Source organism: Tachypleus tridentatus, chromosome 13, assembly GCF_004210375.1.
Source record: "Tachypleus tridentatus isolate NWPU-2018 chromosome 13, ASM421037v1, whole genome shotgun sequence".
Lineage (NCBI taxonomy): Eukaryota > Metazoa > Arthropoda > Merostomata > Xiphosura > Limulidae > Tachypleus > Tachypleus tridentatus.
The window spans coordinates 22,169,306-22,194,229 of NC_134837.1; the positions used below are offsets into that span (position 1 = coordinate 22,169,306).

Consider the following 24,924-nt stretch of genomic DNA (forward strand, 5'->3'; position numbering starts at 1 on the left):
GTAATGCACATTTCAAAGAGCAGAGCACAACTGTTTTCGTTTATGGAAATGGGACACAAATCAGATGCACAGTCTGACATATTGATCACCATGTTATCTTTTTGGAGTATTTATATGAGTGATAGATGTAGACAGCTGTTGTAAAATTGTTTAGAAAGTATTTGTGTGTGCATTTACGATTTATCATAATGAGAATAGAAGCTAGAAAAAATGCTGGAATTGTTTTGGTCAGTAATGGTTCTTTTCATATTAATTACATTTATTCTGTGATTTTTATAGTAGCCATATTTGTACAACACTTTTGTATTGATAAATATACATAAAAAAAACTCAGTATTTGTTCTTTATGAGAGTTAAATATTCTACAGAAACTTCGTATACTGATGTTTCACTTATTTGTAAATATTCGATACTGAAACTGATGTTTTTTATTTTTTGGTAATATATGGTTTAATATAATAAAGTAATTGGAACATTCTTGAAAGTGCATCCATTATTTACTCAGTTATGATTCCACCAGTAATTCTAGGTTAATTCATTGTAGACAGTTGTTAAGGTGCAACTGTTTTTTAGCAGTAATATTAATTAACATTGGAATAAAAAATATTTGTTATTATTCAAAAAAAAAAGTACCTTCAAACCATATATATGGTTTATATACTATAAACAGTACAATATCATAGTTGAGTAAATAATGAAAGCAGTTTCTAATTAGACAGTCTTAAAACTGCATTTTAGGCCATTAACACTATACATATTTTGCAAAAATTTTGAAATCAAGTTTCAAACTGATATCTTACTTGGAACAAAGCAAGTAAATATTTTATTATTTACGTCTGTTTTTAAATATAGGAGTTTTAGTTATGGCTGCAATTTATAATATTTGTGATTAAACCATTATTCTTTTATTAAAATTGTAAAAGACCTACTGCAAATGTGAAACAATTTAGGCCTTTTTTATGCAAGTTTTAACACATACCATAACAGTAACATTGAATTATTTTTAAAAATATAGTTTTGAGTGACAAGTAAAAGATATTACTTTTATTAACAATATTACTTTAAGATAGCATTTTAAGAAATAGAAGAAAAACAATAAAAATTGAATGTGTGCTAAAGACATGTAGTTTCAGAAGAACAGAATAGGTTTTTATCTTAATATATTGTACATAAAAATTTGTTTGGATATGTTTGAAAGTCACTTGTAGTTTGACTGATAGTTTTCTCATAGCTACAACTGTATCTGTTAATGAAACTTAATTGTGAATTCCTTGAAGTAAGGTTATTGTAAGACCTGAATTTGTTTAATGTATGAATCTCATTATTCATCTTTATTATTTTGCAGGCAAGACAGCATAATCCAAAGTCCATTCTTTCACCATTTAACCTAGCATTGAGTCTATCATTAAGTAAGATGAAGAGATTTGAGGCCCAAGTAAGAATAGTTTTTGGAATCATTTAGTTGTTCTGATAAGAGCATATATGTTTATTTTATTTGGTTACTTATGTAAACTGAGTTACATGTGCTTTAAGGTTTTTGTGTACCATTTTGTAACTTTGTGAATAAGATGACAAAAGCACTTTAAAACACACATGTATATATATATTTTTGAAATGCCACAAACATTAAAGCAAAATATATTCACTTAGTATAATTTTTTAAACAAAGTATTTCACTGTGGTTTAACATGAATTTCTGCTTGATTACCAAAATCGTACAGGTGCGCATTGGTTAATGTTTTTACACTTTTTTGTATCTTTCCCCATTTAAAGATGTAAGGATTTGTGTTACTCCTAATCTATTAAAAAACATTTTAAGTGTGAAAAAAGATGTTGGAAAAAGATTGATCATGTGACTTATAGGAATAAAGTCAGAATTGGTGGCCAAACTGATAGCTACACTTATACCATTTTACAGCTAATATTCACTCATTACTAAGCTAGATTGGATATTTTGTTTTTCCACCACCATGCCCCAAGAAGAACAAAAACATAGCACAGCTAATTAATGAGTGAAATATTGCTTGCATGTTGAATAGTCAACATTTGAAAAGAAAAACAAAAACAAAACATGAGCAAATCATAACTTAAAAAATCTTAAAATTTGATTAAGAAACTTGTAATGTTCACTGATAATCTTCAAACTTTAACAAATATATTATTACTGTAATTAAAATTTTAATATGAACACTAACAACCACAAAATTGTTATGACTTTGATTCCTGGGACTGAGCTTGTAGTAAGAGAGTTAAGTCACATACTTAATTCTTTTTATGACTGCACCATTTTGTTAATACACACTGACAAATCACAGCAAGTAAGAAAAAGTAACATTTGATAGTAACCAATATCAGTTTCAGGATTGCAACTCCTATTCAGAAACAAACCTGAACTTTCCAGAATCAACCAGATTCTTTATAAAATATATGGTGGTTATTTTTCCTATGTAAAATAGTGTTAATAACTTTTATTATTGTAATATTATGGAAAGTAGATAAATAGTTTCTTGTCCTCATCTACATGCACTCTGTGCAGCTGTATCAAGCATCATTATTTATGCTAATATTAAGTGATGCTGAATGTTCTTTAATTTGGAAGATTTCATAAAAGAATTAGCAAATTTGTGATTAAAACCTGGCAATGAATAATAACCATCCATCCATTTGATTCTTTTGAAAACTTAAGCTAGAAGCTGTTAATCTAGTTTGTTTGGCCTAACCATACTTACATATATTTACATACTTTCACCATATAGTTCTGCTGCTGTAAGTAAGCCATTTTTAGTCTGAGTAACAAACAGAAAATGTTCAGCCTTTACTCTTAGATGAAGTTGTAGTAAGAAAAGTTTCAAACTGATAGCTTGTGACATTTTGCTCAGTCATTTGCAAAATTTTTGATCAAATTTAAATGCTTTTTTTCAGTAATTTTGCACATGTGGCTTATATTTAAACTAAATTTGAGACCTAATTATAGGTTGTAAAAGTTTATCAGTGTACCAAATTGGGAACAAATCTATGAAGTTAAGTAGGTTTTTATCAAATAAAGTTTCCATAATTTTTTTGTGAAGAAGAAAAAAAAAAGAGGAAAAATTTAATAAAAATTGTATATTTTATATTTTCTGTATTTCTTAAGTTCTATTGAAATCTGTTATGTGAAGTAAGAGCTCAGTAGAGTACATCTCCCAAAAATATATGATTGGATTACTACAGTCTGAACCACAAAAAGTGGAAAATTACTAAACTATTACTCCCGTTAATAACACACAGTATGTCCTGCAGGTTGAGTGGGCAGCACAGCATACTACCATGTGTTGTGACTTTGGGTTTCTTTAGACAAATTTGCATGTTGTCGTGTACTGTTGTGTTATTATTTGTGTTCTGTAAAGCTTATTAGTGGAAATTAGAAGTAATATGTGACTGTTATAGAAAACAGTGTTATTTTTTCATCTTATTTTAATCAGGCCTTGATTAAATTCACAGAATCATAGTATTGCTGTTACACTTTTAGAGGTAAAAGATATTAACTCTAGGAATACATTTGAGGTAAACATACTTAATGCATAATACATTTAATACAAACCTTGAAATATCTAAATATCTGTTTTGATGGTTATTTATAGATTTTAGATGTTTTGAAAAATGCAATTCTTAGAAGTTTCCAAGAGAAGCAGAAAAAATGTGATTCAAATTGGATGAGAAATATGCTCCCAGTGGATTTTGATGTGACAACTTCTGTACTGGAAACTGTCTCCAACAGGTTAACTTAATGTTAAATTGTTATTGTTTTTTTGTTTCTAAATAGTTTTGCACATCTCACACAATTCAGATAATCTGTATATTCAAGTTAACTATTAGAGTAACACTAAATCAGTAGCTTAGCCTAAGTTCCTTTGGGTTTTTTTACTGTGTGTTTTGTCAAATAAGTATTATGTAGTATCATATGATTTATGTTTAACAGTTATTTATATAATTGTATGATATTTACACTTACCTCACAATGAAAAGATAATATCAGGTAATTTTTAAAGTCTGATGATAAACTTTTCTCTAAGTTTCCTCATTTTTAACAGCAGAATATTCTTTTTAATATCTACTTTCCAATGTTACAATGTACTGACAATTTATTTTTTACAGTCAGTTTGGCTGGGATTATGTAATTCAAGGGTTAATAAGGCTTGGGTTCACTCTTCTTGACTCTTTTGGACCAAAGAGGTCATTTGGACGAGACAATAATCTTCCATCTCACTCTATACCACAAACACCTAATGAGGAAGCATGCTTTCTAGGAGCTCGTATCATTCAAGAAACATTCAAGGTAGTAGTTCATTGGATGATTATTTGGTTAATACCATTCAGGAGATTGATCAAGCTATCAGATGTATTGCAGTGAATTTCTTTTAATTGGAAACTGCTGTTTTATTTTTGGAGTTAAATTTTTAATAATAGGTAAATAGACACTACTGTGTAAAGTAATATATAATATATGTTAAAAACAAATTGAAGTGTATAGAAGTTTTGATACTCTCACTTGTCCTTTTTATTTTGATGTTTCTTCGTAAAAAGAGAATGTTCAAAGCTTTTAGTATAATGGACATTGCAACTTGCATCATGATATAGAAAGAGGTGTAACTTAAAGTGACATTTAGAGGTGTTAAACTTCGACAAGCTCTTTTTCTTATGACAAAATTTCTAGTTATTTGTGTTATTTTGGGTAATTTCTAGTTGATTTGATAATCAAGGTTCTTCTTGTGTAGAAAGTTGACATTATGTGTTTGACCATTTTACATCCTTTTTATGCTTTGCAAGTCTGATGCCTAAATTTATACCTGTTTTACCAACATTAACTTTTTTTCGGGCATGTTAGAGTACTGTATAGACACCCTGCTCTTTATCTTGAGGTGCAGACGTCTTTGAGGGTAGGAAGTGTTTTACATATAAAGAATCGAGAACTACTGTTTGATAACTTGGAAAAATATTTTAAATTCAACACATTGAAAAAATAAAATCAGAAATTACTGAAGCCTCTTACAACTACCAGAAAGCAGACTTTTGATAAAAGGAAATTAAATGAAGAAGGGGTAAGATTCCAAAATAAGTTAGATAAATTGTTTAATAGAACTATATGGTATAAATATACCCAACTAAAGATGAATACTATAAACCTGTTTTCTTACAGTTATAGAAAAAGTGTTGTTCAGTTGTAGTTGCTCCTTTCCTTTTAAAACTGTTGATCTTAACCTGGACTCAATATATGATGATGTTAATTTGACTAAAGATGGTGATGATTTTAATTTTTTAACTTGATTTTAGCCATTGTATTCTTTTTAATATGAAAATACAAACTTAGTGATTCTTCATTGTTTCATAAAAGCCATAATTAAAATTAGGAAAAGAATGAGGATATTGCTGTAATTGAAAACAGAGGAAAAATGATGAATTGTTTACTTGAATAACTGTATCTACTAAAAGGTAAAATTAATTATGATAAACTCAAGTCTAACCTGCCTTTCTGGAAAGTATTGTATTTTAATAAAACTAAAACAATGCTGGTTGATTATCCTGCTCTCTTAAGTCTTTAAATGGATTAGTTCTTTTCTGCCATGTATGTATGGGTTGTCTAAATGGCTGTCTTCTTCTTTATTTTGTGCGTAAATGTCTAGGACAGTGCCTATCTCTTACACCAGGAAGGCTCTCATTGTTACATATTCTGAATAATATAGATTTGGCCAAAAATAAATAAAATTTTAACCTATATAGAATTTTGCTTACAAACTTACCACTTGTTCAAACTCAACATTTCACTTTGTGTGACTGTCTATACTTTTGTCTTACTAGTCAAAGATATGAAGTGGCTGTGAGCAATTCTTTATCTCCAATTCCATGTAAGATCTTGGAATATTTTGAAAGTTAATTTTTCCTATAGTTCACCTGAATACAGAGGCGACTTCTGATATGTCAATGACAAATTTTCTGTTTGGCTTAACAATGGAAATGATTTTCAAGCCTTTTTCCAGAAATTTAACAAACTTTATGTTATGTTTAAAGTATAATGGAAAAACCAATAGTTTTGTAACAGTTTTAGATATTCTCATAACTAGAGCACAAACAGGACCTGTTTTTTTGTGTAAAAAAAACTAACAAACAAATGCATAAACTATGTTCAACTTTCATCATGACTTCAAATAATGGTAAAACATCAGTTATAACCTTAGTGTTTTTAAGAGCTTATAGAAAATTTCACTTATTGAAGAAACATGTTTCTACAATTTTTTCAGTGGTTACAACACCATATAGTATTTAATAGAATTCCCGTCAAAAGAGAAAGAGGACATTAAGTTTGGATTAATAGCCATAAATAACATGAATTACAGTTGTTAGGCTTTATAGAGCCAGATTGTTTACAGTAAATATTTGTTATTTGTTAGCAATAAATATCGACTATAAATAAAAAGAAACATTGTCCACAGTTATATTCAAAGCTTTAAATAATTGTCTCTTCTTCATAAAAGTTCACACAATCTGGTTCAGTTACTTTATAACACAATTTACAGTATGAATTATTCTTTTCTTATCTGTTATTATGATACAGCCTGTGGTAATTTCACTTCAATAATTGCCACTATACACTCTATCACTAAACTTGTGAGCATGAATAAAACTCAGTAATTTCTTAATGCATATTTATGCCCCAACAGAAGTCTAGGACATTCCATGCAATAGTAGATATTCTGATGAAATAATACTTCATTAAAACAATGAGAAAAACTCTCGCAACATGACTCAATAATTTCACTGTTGTTAATTTATAACATTTAAACTACACCATCAATGGCTCATAAACAGTTATTTAAATAAACTCACCATAAAATATCACTTCTAAAAATAACTAAATATGACACCCATGCTGTGTAAACTATCTAAATCATAATACTCACATAAAACTTAAACTCAAACAGTCCTGTATATCCAGCAACAGTTCTAGTTTTATGATTTTAAATAAATGTCTAAAAAATAGTAATTTAAAAGTTTATTATAAATATCCAAACACCATTGAAAATTTTTCAGTTACCCTCCACTTCAAGGTAAAAAACAGAGTGTCTATGTGTAGTACCTTGCTGGTCCTGTGAAAATATGATATTGGTGAAAAAGGTAGAAACTTAAGTAGCAGACTAATAGAACATCAGGAGGATATTAAAAACTATCACATGAACAGTGCTGTTTTCCAACATGTATTGTGGCATGGCCAGGTGGTTAAGGCACTCAACTTGTAATCTGAGGGTTGTGGGTTCAAATTCCCATCACAGTAAACATGCTCACCCTTTCAGCCATGAGGGTGTTATAATGTGATGGTCAATCACATTCATTTGCTCATTTATTGGTAAAAGTGTAGGCAAAGAAATGACAGTGGGTGGTAATGACTAGCTGCCTTCCCTCTAGTCTTGCACTGCTAAATGAGGGATGCAGTGATGCCAACCATTATGATTTGAGCGTAATCATTATAATTTTCGTGTATACATTACGACTATACAGACAAATATTATGACTTGTTGCAACTCCTAAATTATTATATATTATATAGTCCTATACAATAAAGTGATAAATTGTTTCCCCAGGGCTTGAAATGGGTGAAAAGAAAATTTATAGTGAGATACAAATAAATTTTGATAATAAATAAAAATATAGTCCAAATGGCTACTTGCGATAATCATGTTTGTGCTTGAAATAATAAAATATTTGTAGCTCTAACGTCTACCAATATTTTGAGTGCAGTACTTCTCCATACTAGGTACGTGGGGGAATCTATAGTTATGTCATCAGTGCTTGTCAGCCAATCAGCGCTCGCATAGATGGGTATTTCTCGTTTTCTAAGTGGCATAGAAACACCAATGCGATCATTCACAAGATGGAAAAAAAGAGGCATTGTTCACCAGATTGTCCTGTTTCTGGCAAATCTTAAAGGACTAAAACTGTGAAAGGGCTTTGTCTACAATCATTACTCTCAGTCATTTGAAATAGTTGGCATCTCTGGGGATGGGTAGTGCAGATAGCTGTTGTGTAGCTTTATGGGAAATTCAAAACAAACCAAACTAACATATGGAATCTTGATCATCAGAGCATTTGGAAACTGTCTAACCTAATACACAAAATTAGAAATTATGCCAAAAGAATAATTGTGGAAATTTTAAAGATCTAAGGTTGCCAATCTTTTATTCCTATGAAAGTCACTTTAAGCTGAACCCATTTCTGATGCCATATGCCCTGGAGCAATCTGGAACTTCGATTATAAAATGAGATTTGAACATGTTTCTTTCACAAAAATAAGTTGGGCTGAAGAGGGCACATGCAACAATTGAAACTTGTATCTATAGTAATGTGTTCCAAAATAATGGATTTAAACTTGGTTGAAAATTATGTATATGGGCATAAAATATGTTTAAAGAAATGTTTTGAAAATTAGTTTTAACTTGCAGAATACTTCTAATATCTTGTTTTTTATCACTTTTTTTTAGGTTAACCTCAACTAAAAACTTTTTGTGTGCTTAAGTTGGAATAACTTTCGAGATACATATTATGGGTACAAACATTCTACATTAACAACAAGAATAAAAAGGCAGTTTGTTATTAAATCACAATAATAGTTGATGTTGTTTTACAATTATGCTGAAGCTTCCTTTCAAACTCATTTTTTTGTATGTTCAACTTATATATGTTAGTTTCAAGCTATTTTTAGTAATGAGGTCTTACTGAGTTTAGATTGTTTATGTTAATCTTTTCATGTTACTTAAAAAAGTTTGAAATATGTATCATTGTCATGGTTGGTCCAATATATAATTATTCAATTTGATTATTAATTAATAATCAATTTTTTAAAGTATACTTATCTACTCTTCTTATTTTTAATAACTATATACTGATTACTAATTAGTTTTTATTCTACATATTGGCCACTAATCTGCTGTTGTGTTCAGGGAAAGCCCTGAGAAAGACTATTTCTGTGGTGGTAATGGCTAGAATACAAACCTTGTTTTTATGTTTGTGATATAAATATTGTACATATTCCACTTAACTGGGATATTCTCCATTAGAAAGAACTTGCATCAATTAACTATTCAAATGTTTTCAAGACAGATATTGTGACTTTGCAGTTTTTTGTGTTTTTAGTTCAAATCCTGTTATTTTAGTATTATTCCGTTTCATAATGTTGTCATCTTCTTGCATAATGAGTATTGCAAATATTTGGTATTAATGAGTCTTGTATGTATATCATTCTTCTGAATATTAACTTTTATTGATTGTTTGTTTCTTCAATGTATTAGAATCCAGATTCTCAGGAATGTTGTAAATAGTATTTTCTTCCCACTGTGTTGGATCTTTAGGTGGCTTTATGTGTTTACTGGCTGTGATTTTAAGGTGTCATGGCTTCTGAATAGCAACCAAAATGTAGGATGAAAACTAATTAGTAACTACTATCTACTTATAAATAATTGGTTGCTTCATCAATTTGACCCTATAAGGAACCAAACTAAATATATATAGGGCTCCAGAGAAGTGAACTTACTGTATAAATAAACTAAGGAGATTGAATGGAAAGGTCTTCCCAGTAATTTCATGTGATAATTTTATTAAGATTCTCATCTAAACATTTATAGGTAAGATACTGGAGTAGTTGGAATAAGATATGTCAAGTTACTTCTGATATGGTGCATTACTTCTTACATAAATAGGTATTGTCGTTCAGTACTGCCCTCTACATGCAAAAGTGTTTTTACATATGCCACAAGTCTTTTATCTTCCCTTTATTAGAATTGACTGATATCAGTGCCTCTCTCATAAAAATCATCATGCATCAACCCTCCACCAATAAGTGTGACATACTCTCACGATGCACATGACTTAATCTGCTCACTTCTACTGAATTGTCACTTCTCACTTGGCAATACATGTGTTCAGACATTTTTTGTTGTTTTGTGTTTTTCCGGTGTATAATTTTTGTGATTCTAATAGTTTAAATTGTGAAGATGGATTTATTTATTACTTTTTTCTCTTGACATTAAAGAAATCTTTAAATTTAATTTCAATTCCAGTCTTTATATGTTTCATGCTTTGATGTTTTCCATAACACTTCTGTTTGATTTACATATTCCTACAGTGAATATTGAGATTCATGTTCCTACTTTGGATATTATACCTCTAGGACTATTTTCACTGGCTGTAGATGGAGGAAATCCATCATTAGATTTCTCTGCTTTTATCCATCGAGAGACTGATTCTTGTATGGGTTAGCTTTTTTCTCCTGAATTTGTGTTGTTAATCTTCCTGAACAAGCCAACAATTGATGACAATTTGATAGCTTTTTTACACAACTGGACTTTACCATGTCTTTTCCAATACCTCCTGCAGAATCAACTAGGAATATTATGGTATTTTTTGACATGATTTCTCAATCCATATCCTTGTTTTTGTATAATTCTTTATTACTTTCTTGTTGGTTCATTATTTGTTTTTGACTCTAGCTGGACACACAATGTTTTACTGTTGTTAGGATCTTCTGGGTCATGATCTGACCTTTTCTCGGGTTTGTTTGCTGCTGCTTTATTTTTTTTGGATTTACATATTTTTACTTTGGTAATTAATTTTCAATCTTTTATCTGAGACACTGGAATCTCATTTGTGCATCAACACTTTTTATCAGCTCTTATTACCCTTCCTCCACCTCTTGTCAATGATTGACATTGGTGGTCAGATACGACTTGCCTGTTGGTAAATGTCCCACTTCCCCCTCCTCATATAGATTTAGATATATCATGGATGCATCCTTTCTGAGATTGGAGGTGTTGTATGAACAACAGAAAGAATCGAGGCTGGACTGCAACATAGAGGTCTTATCATATCAATGTCTCTTTTTTTACAGGATCCCACTTTGTGATGAGCATTGCTCAGTTGGGTGTGCTTTAATCAAACAAACTCTATGTTACCAACCACTAACACAGCATACTTTATCTAGGTTACAACAGACTCTGTAGAAATGAGGTGTTCCATAAGACCAACTACAGACAGATTGGGTAGTATTACTGTACTGTGCTAGACTGCCACTTGTGGACTATCATGAGTAAAGTATAAGGGGATCCTGCTCATCTTTGCTGATCAAAGGATTGCATAAATCTGGGTTGGTTAGGTTCAACAACTTACCCATCTCCATTATTTTGGTTTCTAATTCTCTTCAGCTGCCATTCTTCTAATGGTCTGAATGAGTACCACAAATCATACCCAGTTACCTGGATAGGTAATTTGGGCGAGTATTTAGGGACCCAAAAATTTCCAACCATTGTCAGACTTAACAGTGTCTAACATACAGAAAATGAGACAATATGAACCATGATGACATGCAATTTAAGTTTACTTTGTGTGCAATGCTGTTTTTATTTTTCTAGCAAAAGCATGTTTAAAACTGCTGATAATAAAAAGTTACTAATGTTTGGGTGGAATACTAAAAGATAAAGTTTTGATATAAATGCAAGATGAAAACTATGTTAACACACACATTTTGTAGTTTTTATGTATACTTTAGTATAGGCTACTATATGTATTCTCACTATTCTACATAAGGTACTGAAACAAATTCAAACAAACATTTCTCCATCTTTTAACCTTTCACCAGTTAGTAATGAGCACCTGTTTATTTGTGATGGAATTAATATCAAAGTATAAAGTTTCCAACGCTTTCTTTGATTTGATACTATCAATGTATTGATATTGATAACAGGTAATGAAACAAAGTAACCTTTTACGGTTCAACCTGGCTGACTTTCAATATCTGCTTTGACTGCTGAGAAAAGTTTTAGAAAAGTTAACACAATCAATGGATGGAGCTTACCTCTTATATTTGATAATTTCCCATATATATATTTTTTTATGAATATTCTCACTTAAATTGCAGTGAAGTGAAACTGACTCTGTGACAATGATCATCACATTCTAATATCTCAAATTATGATGAGCAGCAGCTAACTGCAGTTAAAATAAGTTAAACTGGTTATACAAAAATGTAGAAACATTTGTAAGTTCATATTTATGTTGATACAAAAGTTTACTGTATCTATTACAAATCTTTCAGTCGTCATGTTTGAAAGTTTCCTGTGAGTAATAGGCCTAATTTCTGTCCTAGAATGCCATTCATGCTGTACTACGAAATGGTGGTAACTATGAATCAAGTGTATGTACTGAATCAGCTGATAATTGTTTAACGAAGAAAAATTTTAAATGGACTATTCAAAATTTAATGCTTGTTTAATTGATTCTTTGTCTTAATATCCATTATTGCCAGTGGAAGAGATAGAAGTTAATATGGTTTGAGAGTGTAATAAATGGTTGAGTAATAGACTTTTGTACATTGCTAAATGTCTTACTAATCAGTGTTGTTGATCCACCACTAGAATTTAACGAGTCTCTATCACTATGACAGATTCCACTGTCACCCTCATTCTCTGTGTCCTGAAGTTTTTTTTGCTTATCTCTAACATTTGCTTACTGTTTTTTCTTAAAAATAATAGTTTGTCTGCAGTTCTGTTAACCTTACTTTGAATTCCACTTTGCGAAATCTTTTTTTTTTTAAACTAGGAGATAACTTTAGAACTAATGGGTAGCACCTGGGTTTTGAGGTATCTGGTGAAAACACTGCATTGTCCAGACTACCCAGAGACTCTAGTGTGGTAAATTTTGTTTTTGCATTTTTTTTAGTCATCTCCATGCCATTTTATACACCTATTAGTATCTCCACATGTGTCCCATATTGCATACATCCCAATAAATTGTAAGCTTCTCAACAACAACAGTGTGAACTGGAAGAAGAAAGACTTACCAGATCAAATGTTGTACTCTATGTTCCTTGTACTTTGTGTCATTGAAACCAATTGAGTTGTCGGCATTGTCTCACAAGAAATACCCAAACTTCACATAAAGCATAGGAGAACCTGAGAGTGTTAAAACCATCTGCTTCTGTTCAGTGTTCACTTTTGAGATGGAGTATTCTCCAAGATTGCTTTAGCAGTATATATGTACAATGTCCGTGGCTTTTTATGCACCATTTATAGAAAACATGACACAGACAGCACCTGTAGTTCTACCATTATGCCTGATATGTGCTTGCTGTCTTTAATCATAGTAATTCATTGCACTATCTCGTTTATGTTTATTTCTACATGAATTTCATATTACTTGCATGCTTCTAGAAAATTTGATCAGAAATTCTGTACTGTATAGTACCAAAGTTCATATGCATCTTAATTTATTTTCTCAGATAATTTACAGCTTACCTACAAAGTTTCAAACCTTCAAAATATGCATCTATATATAGTTTGTGTTTATAGTGCCAACTTGATATTAAAAAAAAGGAGCTCTCTATTTTTGTATATGAGGACATGTGAAACAAGTTACTGCAAGCATATGTACAGGTAGAGTATATTGTGTGATAATGGTTCATTGCTAAGAGAATTTACATGTCACTCTAAGGACCATTCAGTTTCTCTACATTAGATGTTAGAACCTAAACAATACTCTACCAACATACTTGTGCATATCAGTGATCAATATCTTTATCGTAAGTAGAGGGATATTTCGGTTTCAAACAAAATATTTTAAGGTTATGTGACAAAATTATTTTCTGTAATACTAATATGTATTTAATTCTTTTTATCAGTATTATATAAATGTTTTAGAACACATAGAAGCAGATGTAGCAGTTTGTACATAATGTTACTTTTGAAGAAGTGTTGTAAAACTCACATACATCATCATTGGGTTCTAGAGTTAAACGTATATCAGTAACTACTTTAGAAACATTTCTGTAATGGCAATAATACAGGAATTTTAATAAATTGTGTCTAAATGTTATGCAGATGGTTTTACTGGGAAAAATTAATTTTATAACACACTTATAACTTTCTTTCAATTTAATAACAACCAAAAGCAACTATTCTGACCAGCAAAAATATATAAGTTTGATTTTTGTTGCTCAGTCTAGCAGTTTAAGAGTTGACTGGGACAAATATAGTTGTATTTAGGAAATTTTTATGTATTTTAGAGTTATCAGGAAATATTGCTTTCAGTGTGGTTTAGAAAATATTGTTAGACTTACAAAAAGTACAGAAAATTTTCTTGATATCTAATTTTTATCTTTTAAGGCTCATGAAATAGTCAGGGCGGAAGTTCTTGAACAGATTCTGAACCGTGTTGTTGCAAAGAACACATCTCCTGTGGATCATTATGTTGGTAGGTGTCTTCACAAAGGTCATAAATGCGGTATCTGGTTTATATTTTTTTTAAAGTAAAACCCAATGGGAAAAAGTAAAATTTGCTTTGTATATAAAATAGTATTACCTTATTTTTCTATAAAAATAAATATACATTCTATAATTATTCAATTTTCAGTGTTGGTTTGTTAACTTTTAGTAACTAATAATAATAATATAAAATTTAAATTATGCTTAAAGTATTCATGTATCAGCAGGTGCTATTATCTGATTCACCTGAGATTGTTTTAATAATAATAAATATATTTCATCACTGAATAATATTGCTTAAGATTTTAAATTTTATTTTCAGGTACTCATGAATTCATATCATTTAATTATTTTCTTAGCTGTTTTAGCAAAGACAGTTCATGCAGCCCCACAGTTGTTTTTGGATTCCATAAGTCGTTTACGGGAAGTTTTAGACTATCTCCCCTTTCTACCTCACTGCTCAGCTGAAAGCCTTCTAAATGCTTTTATTCCACTTCTCAAAGTCAGTATTTATCTGAAGGATTCCATGATGTTGCTTTTGAGAAAAGCAATGTTCAACAGGTTAAGAACTTTTTCATCTGTCACAAATGTTATTCCAATCTGTGTTTAAATATTTGGTTTCGTGGAAGAAGAAGAAGAAAAAAAATTCCTTTATTGAATAATTATTTATTGTTAAGGTTAATAATTTATAGTTTGAAAAATATTCCAATACACTTGAATGCATTGTCACGATTTAAGTTTGCCTTTTGGTAAATCATTATTCAATATTGTGATTAGTAATATTTAGTGTACTCAAACTTTAGAATTAAAATCATAGTCTATGTAAAACAAACATTGTTGTAATTAATTTGGATATTTGTTTCTGTTTAGTGTATAGATTGTGTTATCTTTATAAAAGAGAAATTCTTTCTTGTATTGTATAATTTTAGTCAATAAATGTTGAGCAGTGTTATTAATTATAGGCTTAGATGTTTTCTTTTAAAATAAATATCAAAATCCATATTTTAGAATTCTTTAAATTAAGTATCAGCATTGTTTTGTATAAAATAATTTATACCATACGTTTTTTGTGATTAGTTTTTAGGATTTTTTTTAGATATTAACTGTATAAAAGGTTTCTAACTTAAAAGAAATGCTTGGACTCATCTAAAAGAAAAGCTGGGTTTGGCTATCACTTGTAGAAGGAGTGAAGTGCAATTTTAGGGCAGTAGAGTGTGAACTGTAGATCCTCAGATTTATAGTCTGGTACACTAGGTCACATGACCCACCACATCTAGTATCAAGTGTTTTCATAAAGGACTAAATTTAAATTCATATGAAACATTTATAAAGCATATTTGGCCATTATTTTTTATCTTTATTATTTAAACTTATAATCTTTCAGTTTGATAAAGATGAAAAATAATGGCCAAATGTTTTATAAATACGTTTTATGTGGATTTATTATAAATTTAGCTTTTTATTTATGGTTGCAAATAAAAAATTTAAAACAAAAGACTTTTTTAATGGTACATGTTGAAAGTTGTGTTCAATGCAGTGTTATTTGGAATTTGTTTTATCATTATTCAATACATAAATTAACAATTGTAGAATAATTAATATAAGTGAATTTAATACATTGTATTTCTTACCATTATAATTCTAAATGATCAAAATGTTACATCCAGATTTTTATTACTAAGATTCTTTCTAATTTTACAGACAGTTGGAAGCTCGCAAGATAGCAGTTGTTGGATTTCTGATGATACTAAGAAACTTTAAGGTGTTTGGTGGCTTCACCCAGAGTCAAAGTCAGAGAAGCACCCAGCAGTCAATTTCCTTGAGTCAGGTAATTTGAGTTTTTTAACTTAGTTACATTTTTTAAATACCAAAGAATATTTACATTGATAAATAATCTGCCTTAGAATGTAAAGCCCAATATTTTACTTGGCAAGTAATCAGTTTTGCTTTTAGACAGTACTTGGCTCATTTTTGGTTATTAATATGGGTTTGTTAATTAATTCACTCATATTAAAATACTATATTTAAAAAATTAATACTGAGTAAATAAAATAGAGCTAAATATATAAAAAAAAAATGTTGAAGTTTCTAGTAGGTTCAAACAAAATTAGATATATCTTGCAAATGAGACAGTTGACACCACATAGTTTGTATATAGTGTGTTTTCAATGTTCATTTATTTTTCCAGTATTTCAAGTAAATTCTACTTCATAGAATAATATGTATTCATTCATTTTAAGCAGATTCATATATTCCTTAAATATGTATTGAATGTATGTTTACTGAAAAGGTAAGTGTGTTTGGTAATGGGTTTGAATCCAGCAAATTTTGAGTAATTTGCCTTAACCACCAGGCTGTGTTAGGCTCAGAGATCAGTAACACCCATTATGAGGTGAAACACTTTTATTACCAGATGTTATAATTGAAAATGGATAACTTGTACCTAAAAGGAATAGATTACATACATAAGCGACAGACAGTGTTTTGAAATGGTATTTTAGTGCATATATTAGGCAATACATTTAGATATTTATTAAATACAGTTTCTTTAGCATTTCACCTTAATTCATAAAATATTTTAATCTTGGAAAATAACTGTTGACAATTATGCTATAATGAACACAAATAAATGGTTAAAAATGTTAACTAAAAGTTCTAATTTAACTATTTTCAATAATTAATGTGTAACATAATTAATTTTTATGGAAAATAGATTAGAGTTGATGTACATAAAGAATGCAATACTGGGTCAAATGAAGCTGTTTGCTTAGAACTTCTAGGAACATTGAAGAGAGCTCTTACTCAACAAGCAGATGTGAAAAATCTTTTATATCAGGTATGCATCTGTATTAGATTGTAGATAAAACTCTGAAGATGACATTTTCAATTGAAACTGTTAAGTTGAATTGAGAGCGTATTAAAGCTAAAGTGACAGCTTTTCTGGTAGGCTATAATGGAATTATGCTGCTAGACTTTTAGTATTGAAAATTACAGAAAGACCATCTTGAAAAATAATTTCCCCAAACAACAGCTTTTTTCTACACTGTTGAACAATCAATTGAATGTGTAGATTCTATTGAATAAATACAGCTTTTGCCAATACTGTAGGATAAACAACTACTTGTACTGATACTGATGAAACATTTATATTGAATATATCACTCACATCCGTCATTGCTTTTCAAAATCTACATTCACCAGCACTGTTCAATCAAAAATATTTGAACAATTTCTGTTGAAAAAAATTTTGTTCATTAATGCTTCTATTTAGAGAGCTCATTGTGTTTGCTGTGACATATATGGTATTTTGAGGTGCACTGGTTCCCCCCACCCTCACAAGAGTAGTCAGGTTGAGATTTGATCAGGAAATGTGATGCAAGAATGCAATAGTTAAACACCATTATATGTCTCTGATTGAACTTGTGTAGTTTCAAGGAGAGAGACTGGACATTTTGTAAAATTAAATTTAACAGTCTTTATTTATCCTATCAACATACACACCAAAAACAGTTCCTATACTTGAAAAGTAAGTCTAAATTAGTTGTTTTGCCTAAAACAATTTCTATTTTTTTCTGTCCCAGACTGAGAAATCATTGTTTCAACTGTCTTAGGGCAATTTGACTGTTCATGTAACTATTGGGAATTCCAGTCTAAAAGCTGAGGAGGATTTATTCTTGAATTATCACCTGAGCTGCCAGGGTAAATGCCACTTTCTACATAGAATAACTGACTTTATAGTGACTTTTTCCCAATGAAAAGTACATGTTACATCACCAATGAATGACCCAGTACCATGGTAATTGAGGTGATAGGAACATAGTTGACATTTAGGTCAGTTTACTAAGTTCAGTCTATATATATAGAGTATGCATTTTAAAACAACCTGAAGCAATAGTGGTTTTGTTTATAAAGCAGTGTACCTTTCTCTTTCTCCTGTGAAACACTTACAAAGTCTCATACATAAGCAATGTAGAGGAAATAACCACATACAGGAAGCTAATAATGTTTAACACTAAATTACAATACAAAATACAATAAATTTGAGAAGCCGAATACAAAAATATAACCCATTTTGCACTGAACAGAAAGGAAACCTCTTAGAACATGAAGAATAAGCCAAACACATGAACATGAGATAAGAAAAGTCTAACATGTTGTGAACATAAAATTAAATCCTTTATACCATCAGCTAAACAATTGTTAAACATGTTAAAATGCAAAAGTACCTTTACAACTCTCACTTTGGCTGGACCAAAATGCACATCATAACATTTTACCAAATGTAAGTAAGCAGCTTCAATATCAAAATATATCAATCAATGTTGAAAGAAAATTCAGTTTAAAACTCATTGTTTTATATTATTTATGTTTTCATTTTTCTGTGTAACATCTATCATTTCAGCTGTGAACTCTTCCCTTCAGAATTTTATAACTTATAAAACAGGCTTTTTAAAGGCCATTAATCTTTTTATTGACATTTAAGTTTTTTAATTTATACATTAGACCTTTTTTAATGTGATTTCCTCTTTAGTATCAAAGTCAATCTAGTTTGATTTGAAATTAGAAAATGGCTGTAACGTTAAATAACTTGAAACTTGGACTGGAGGCTAACTTCAGGTGACTAACGCTGCTGTTTGAACTACCCATTAGTCCTCCTGATGAGTTATTATTATAATTTTGCTGCAAGTCTTTTAAAACTTTTATTACTTTACTTTTTGAAAATGGCTGTAACATCCAATAACTTTGAACTAGGACTGAAAATGCCAACTTCAGGTGACTGACGGTGGTTTTTTTTACTTACATGTTTGTCTTCCTGGCAAGTTATGATAATTACAATTATGCTACAGAAAGTCCTTTACAACTTGTATTACTGTAGTTTTTCTCTTAACATTGTAGACTAGATGTAAACATTGGTTTTATGCTATTTATGTGTTTTGTAAACTTTGATTTGTTTTACCTTAATTTCTTTTTATGAGTTTTAAAAAATTCACTTTAACTTTTTATCATATGTTTGGCACAGATAGCCTAGTTGCTTTATGCCACAAAACACCAAAGCAACAAACCAACGTTGTTGCATTTTTAATGCCTCTCAGTATATATATGTAAATATCAAGAAAAACAATGATACCTAGTACTTAAAATGTTAAAAATTAATTTGTACTTAACAAGTATGACTTAATTTATTCTCTCGTTTGGAGGGGGACAGCAAATTAATTTTCATAGAATTCAAAGATGCATTATAGAAAATCAAGAAAGTATTAACTTGCTGTTATGGTACACAAAATCATTGTAATTTTTCTGGCTCTCTAACTGAGCTTTATGTGGGTTGAAAAACGATTTATTTCTGATCAGAATGATGACTTAGTCAATGGATCAACAGACTTCAATATTTGCAGTAAAATTTCAAGCCAATTACAAACAACTATCAGGTTTACATAGTTTGGAGTATGTTCTTTTTGTAAGTTACAAATATGCACTTCAGAGTAGTTGGAGGGAGTTGGACAATAGATTTCAAATGAAACTAGTAGTAGGTTTGCAAAATATAATAAAAAAATTTTTTGAGCTAATAATTATTGAAAGACCTTCATTAATAGGCGATTGAACATAGGAGGTATTGAAAAACTAGCCACAAGTATACTAAACAGTTGAGATTCCACTCTTGTGTAATTTTGTAACAAGTCATTTTTTAAACAAGACTATATAAAGAAGATTTCACGTCAAATCTGTATTTAATAACAAATAACTCGCAAACTCTAGAAAAGAAAAGTAGTAGTATTTTAATTTGTTACTGTAAGATCTGTTTACATTGAGTAAGGATACAAGAACATCATTACAGTGTCAGGTCAAGAAGTCTTGAAAAATCAGCTGTCAGCCTTTCTTTAGAATAACATGAAGTGCTTTGGAAGAAAACTAGAGTTCTCTTTTTGAAATATGTATTTAAAGTATAACAGTAAAGAAGCTAAAATTATAAAAAAACATGAAAATGGACCAACTATAGGATAAATAAGGAATGAGGGAAGGGAGACATAAATTGTGTGTAGAATGATTTGTTAATATGATAAATCTAACTGGGGAGTATGGAGATATTCAATGATTGATTTGTAAAGTATGTAACTTTGCTTACTTTTGTACATATATGTTTATTAAAATAAAATGTTATTTAATGTATCGTTATTGTTAAGCTGTACAACAGTATATCTCATTTTTACTCTGATTGTTTCAATGTTTTATTTAGTCAAGCTTGAGAAAAGGTAAATTAATATTGTCACACAAGTATATTTTACAACTTATACAAAATAAACAAAGATTTTTCTACACTTGTTAAAACTAAAACAATTTGTTTAATAGTTTTGATGAGAAAGTTATATAAAACTGTATTTTTAAAATTTACCAGAGTGAGTTTGTTAGTTCAAACTTGCATTGGGTATAAAATAAATGCATAAGAACTTGCTAATATAAACAAAACAATCTAGCTTTTAGGATAAAGGCTGTGAAGTTCATTTATTTTTTATAGTACTGAAAGTTTGAGGTTAAGAGATATATTTATTTTAATTCAGTATCCTTCTGCATGAAATGTTTCACCATAAAAGAAGCATTTCAACTACATTTACTTCTAAGCTTGTTTTTGTTCATTTAAAACTGTTTAATATTAAACAGGGGCTATATGATGTTCTTTGCAAAAACCCTCAAATTTCTGAAGCTATTTTGGAACTACTAATGACCCAGGTAAGTTAAAACTTAAAAAACAAAACAGAAACTTTATCATGTATTGATCAGAGTATTTTGTTTAAGAGTAAAACTAAAAGTCAGTTTATTATTTTAACCATACAAGTTATATTTCACTTGATAATCACGTATTCAGTATATTGCTGTATATTTGTGTGTGTATGTGTATATACTTTTATAAGAATATAAAAATAATTGTATTTAATTGTTATTAATAAAACCACTGAAAAAAAGAATACCACACTTGTCAATTTACAATACAACATGTTAAATCATTAAAGAAATAAGGTACTACCACTTGGGGGTAAGTAAGATAAAAACTTGCCTCTTGATGTTAGCATTCCAGCCCCCAGTATGTTTGAAAGACATAAATTGACAGCACAACAAATGAGCTATACCAGCATGAACCATCCCATCCAGCTGTCAAACTAGTATAGCTCCCAACCACCACTCATTCATCAAGTCTACTGTGACTATCTATCTTGCTCTAAACAAACCTTTATGTGCAGCAAGGTGTACATCCACGTAAAATAGTGCCAAGTTGTTAAGCGACCTTATTCTTAACTAAAAATAGTTATTAGAAATACTAAGTACAATTTCTCCAATTTTTATTTCTTTATATTTATTCAATACAGTAATATATTTGTTACAGAATAGTTTAATAATTTTATTTAAAGTTTCTTTATTAAATCCATTAACTATTAATTTTTGAATCAGTATTTTAACATTACTGATAAAATATTGTAATTTATTACAAATTTTACAATATCTGAATAACTGCATAGTTATAATGCTTGTAACAGAAGGGTATGATACATTACTATTAAAAGAAGGTAAACCGTAAATTGGAAAGGCAAAATATTTCCTTTTATCAAAAGTATTTACATTGATATCCTTATCAATTATTTTAATTTCTAAATCTAAATTATGTATTTCTGTAGTAGATATTGAAGTATTTTCTATTTCTAATTCTGTTGGATAAATAGTGTTAATAACATTATTTCAGGATTATATATATTGATTAGATCATCTGCATATCTGTAAGTTAAGGTAAAAATATCTGGATTTGTGTAGTTTTCAATAAATATATTTTCATAGTGTAAAAATATAAATTAACTATAGAAGCAGAATAGTTAGCTCCTTTTGGAACTCCTGTTACTTGTTTATTGAAAAATATATAATTATTATAAATACGGACATAATGTATCGTTTATGTTATTGGAACTAAATTTTCTTTTTCCAATTCTATTAAAACAAAATTGTTCTATCAGTGAAAAGATTAAATCTTTTAACAGAATTGTGGTGTACAATGTGGTAAAATCAAAGGTTTGAACATTATTTATTTGTTCACACTTTTAATATTTTAAAATAGGTTTTTTATTTTTTATTATCCAAAAAGTATGTTTTTTTATCAATACTTACATTTTTTATGTTATCAAGTAAAAATATTGAGTAATTTATTTAATAATATAGTTGGTTGTTTTATACTTGTTCTTATAGAACTGGAAATAAATCAAATTTAATTGGAGACTTATGTAGTTTGGGAATAGCTTAAAGAAATGGTAAATCTACATAAGAGTTTTTGTTTAAAATAAAGTTTATAATGAGCTTTAAAGAAATTATTAATTACTGTATCTTTGGATTGGTTGCTTTGTTTAAACGTTTGTATACTGTTGATTTCTTTTATCATAATTAATGCATAGAACCTTTACAAATGATACCAGTGTTACAGTTAGCCTTATCAGTGTAAACTATGACATAATTTTCTTGCAATTCTTGAAACTTATTTTTTTAACCAATGAAATGATAAACCTGTATGGTATTTCTTTAATTTTATAGAGGATAATTTTGTTTTTATTTTTATAACTTTCATTCCAGAAACCATCCAAGCAGATAAGCTGTAATATAGTTAAGTTTTAAAATATATTCATCAGCATTATTTTCATTAGATTTTAGAATATCATTATTACATTTTGTGGCTATTCTATGTTTAGATAATTCTTTTAGTGTTTCAAGTAATATTTTATCTTTTATAATATCCACATTACCAGTAACAATATGCTCTTGAAAAATAATAAATAAACTATTTTCACACTAACGAGGTAAGTTATTAACTTTGTCTACATTTAAATTAGTTAAAAACCATTTATAATTATACAGTAATGAACCAACTGGAACTTTGTATTTATAACTGATGGTAGACCTTAAGTTTTTACAAGGAGAAATATTTTTTATAGATTGATGAATAATTTTAGAAGTCTGCAAGTCATTTAATATTTTATGTCTAAAATTAATTACTAAATATGAAGGTTTAAATTGCCATTTCTAATTTTCAAAACTTGATAAATCATTGACCTTTAATCAATATTTTATAATGTGTACAAGTAAGTGTTTTTCATCATCATTTCTAAATCCAGTTTTTTATTACATTAATTAATGCTTTTATTTTGGGAAGATTAAGTTCATGAATCTTTAAAAAAAAAATTTACCCACACTAATACTTGTATAAAAACAATTATCCAAATAACTACAAAATTCTGAAATTTTAACCCATTTTAATTTTTTTTTTTTACCCTTAGTTTTCCTGTTTTTATGATAGTTATCTGAAAAGAAAAAATTAGCAATACAATAATCATTATTCAGATTTAAAGCAGTAGAATTATTAAAATCTTGGTTTAATCGATAAGGATACAATGTTCTTAGTTTTAAAATGTAGAAGTTTTCTTGTTGAAATCTGTTGGTGTCTTCATTAACTATTTCTAATATAGTTATTTAACAGAGGTTAAGTAGTGAATCCTGAAATGTTTTTATTGTATAGAATTCATTAAATTGTTTCTAACTTGAGATCTATGTAAATTTATGTGTATATGCGATGGGTTTGTACATGTTAATTTATAAATTATATTTTTTATTTTACAAAATGAATTTGTGCAAGTAATAGGGTGAAAAATATTTAGAGTGGGATAGGTGAGACATCTTTTGATTTCATATTTTATAATGTTTGCAGCACTATAATTACCATAACATTTGTTGAAATACTGATACAAAAATTAATAGTTAATGGATTTAATTAAAAAAACTAAATAAAATTATTATATTATTCTGTAGCAAATACAAGTATGTATTAAATGAATATAAATAAATAAAAATTGGAGAAATTGACTAAGAATTTCTAATAACTATTTTTAAAGGTTGTTTAACAACTTGGAACTACTCTATGCAAATGTACACCTTGGTGCATATAAAGGCTTGTTTATAGCATGATAGTTACAGTAGACTTCATGAATGGGTTATGGTTGGGAACTATACTAGCTTGGACAGCTGGATGGCATGCTTCATGCTGGTATAGTTCAATTGCTGTGTTGTCAATTAGTGCTTTCCTACCATACTGAAGGCTGGAATGCTAACATCAAGAGGCAAGTTTTTATCTTACTTACCCCCAAATGGTAGAACCTTATTTCTTTATTTTTATTTCAGTTAATTCTTTATTTGGAAGAGCAGTCACCTTCCCACAACTGTCTGTAGGCAGTGAAGATTGATGTAGATGTGGGATGTTGTGAACTTGAACACCCACATATTGCTCTCCTAATTTCTGATTCTATATCTATTGCTATTCTTTATTTTTTATCTGAGTCTGGCAAATGGAGGTTAAAACTGATAGACGGTGTATCCCCACTGCTATGTGGATCTTATTTCTAAGTCACCTCTAAAACCTAGGGCACATTTTATAATTCCATTTTGTAGCTTCTACCCTGTGATTGCTCCAGTTGATGCAGCAGTTTTTGTTTAATTTGTTTTTATTTTGGCATGTGTTTGATATAATTAGTCAGAGGTTTGGATTTGCTGTTTTTAATGCAGTCCTTCCTTATGAGTTGACTATTTAACTTCAGTAAAATGCAACTATTTTCACTACATACGT

The 24,924-nt window shown here is 29.3% G+C and overlaps 1 protein-coding gene across 9 annotated transcripts in view; it reads left to right on the forward strand.

The window, feature by feature from the left end:
* Positions 1-24,924, forward strand: part of FANCI (Fanconi anemia complementation group I) — a 140,791-nt gene that overhangs the window by 62,432 nt on the left and 53,435 nt on the right. For all 9 annotated transcript variants that reach the window (XM_076474380.1, XM_076474378.1, XM_076474382.1 and 6 more), the window contains 8 exons: positions 1,346-1,435; positions 3,621-3,757; positions 4,135-4,315; positions 14,181-14,268; positions 14,639-14,840; positions 15,981-16,107; positions 16,993-17,115; positions 20,937-21,005. In XM_076474380.1, the coding sequence (XP_076330495.1) occupies positions 1,346-1,435; positions 3,621-3,757; positions 4,135-4,315; positions 14,181-14,268; positions 14,639-14,840; positions 15,981-16,107; positions 16,993-17,115; positions 20,937-21,005 (1,017 nt within the window). The remainder of the gene's footprint in view (positions 1-1,345; positions 1,436-3,620; positions 3,758-4,134; positions 4,316-14,180; positions 14,269-14,638; positions 14,841-15,980; positions 16,108-16,992; positions 17,116-20,936; positions 21,006-24,924) is intronic.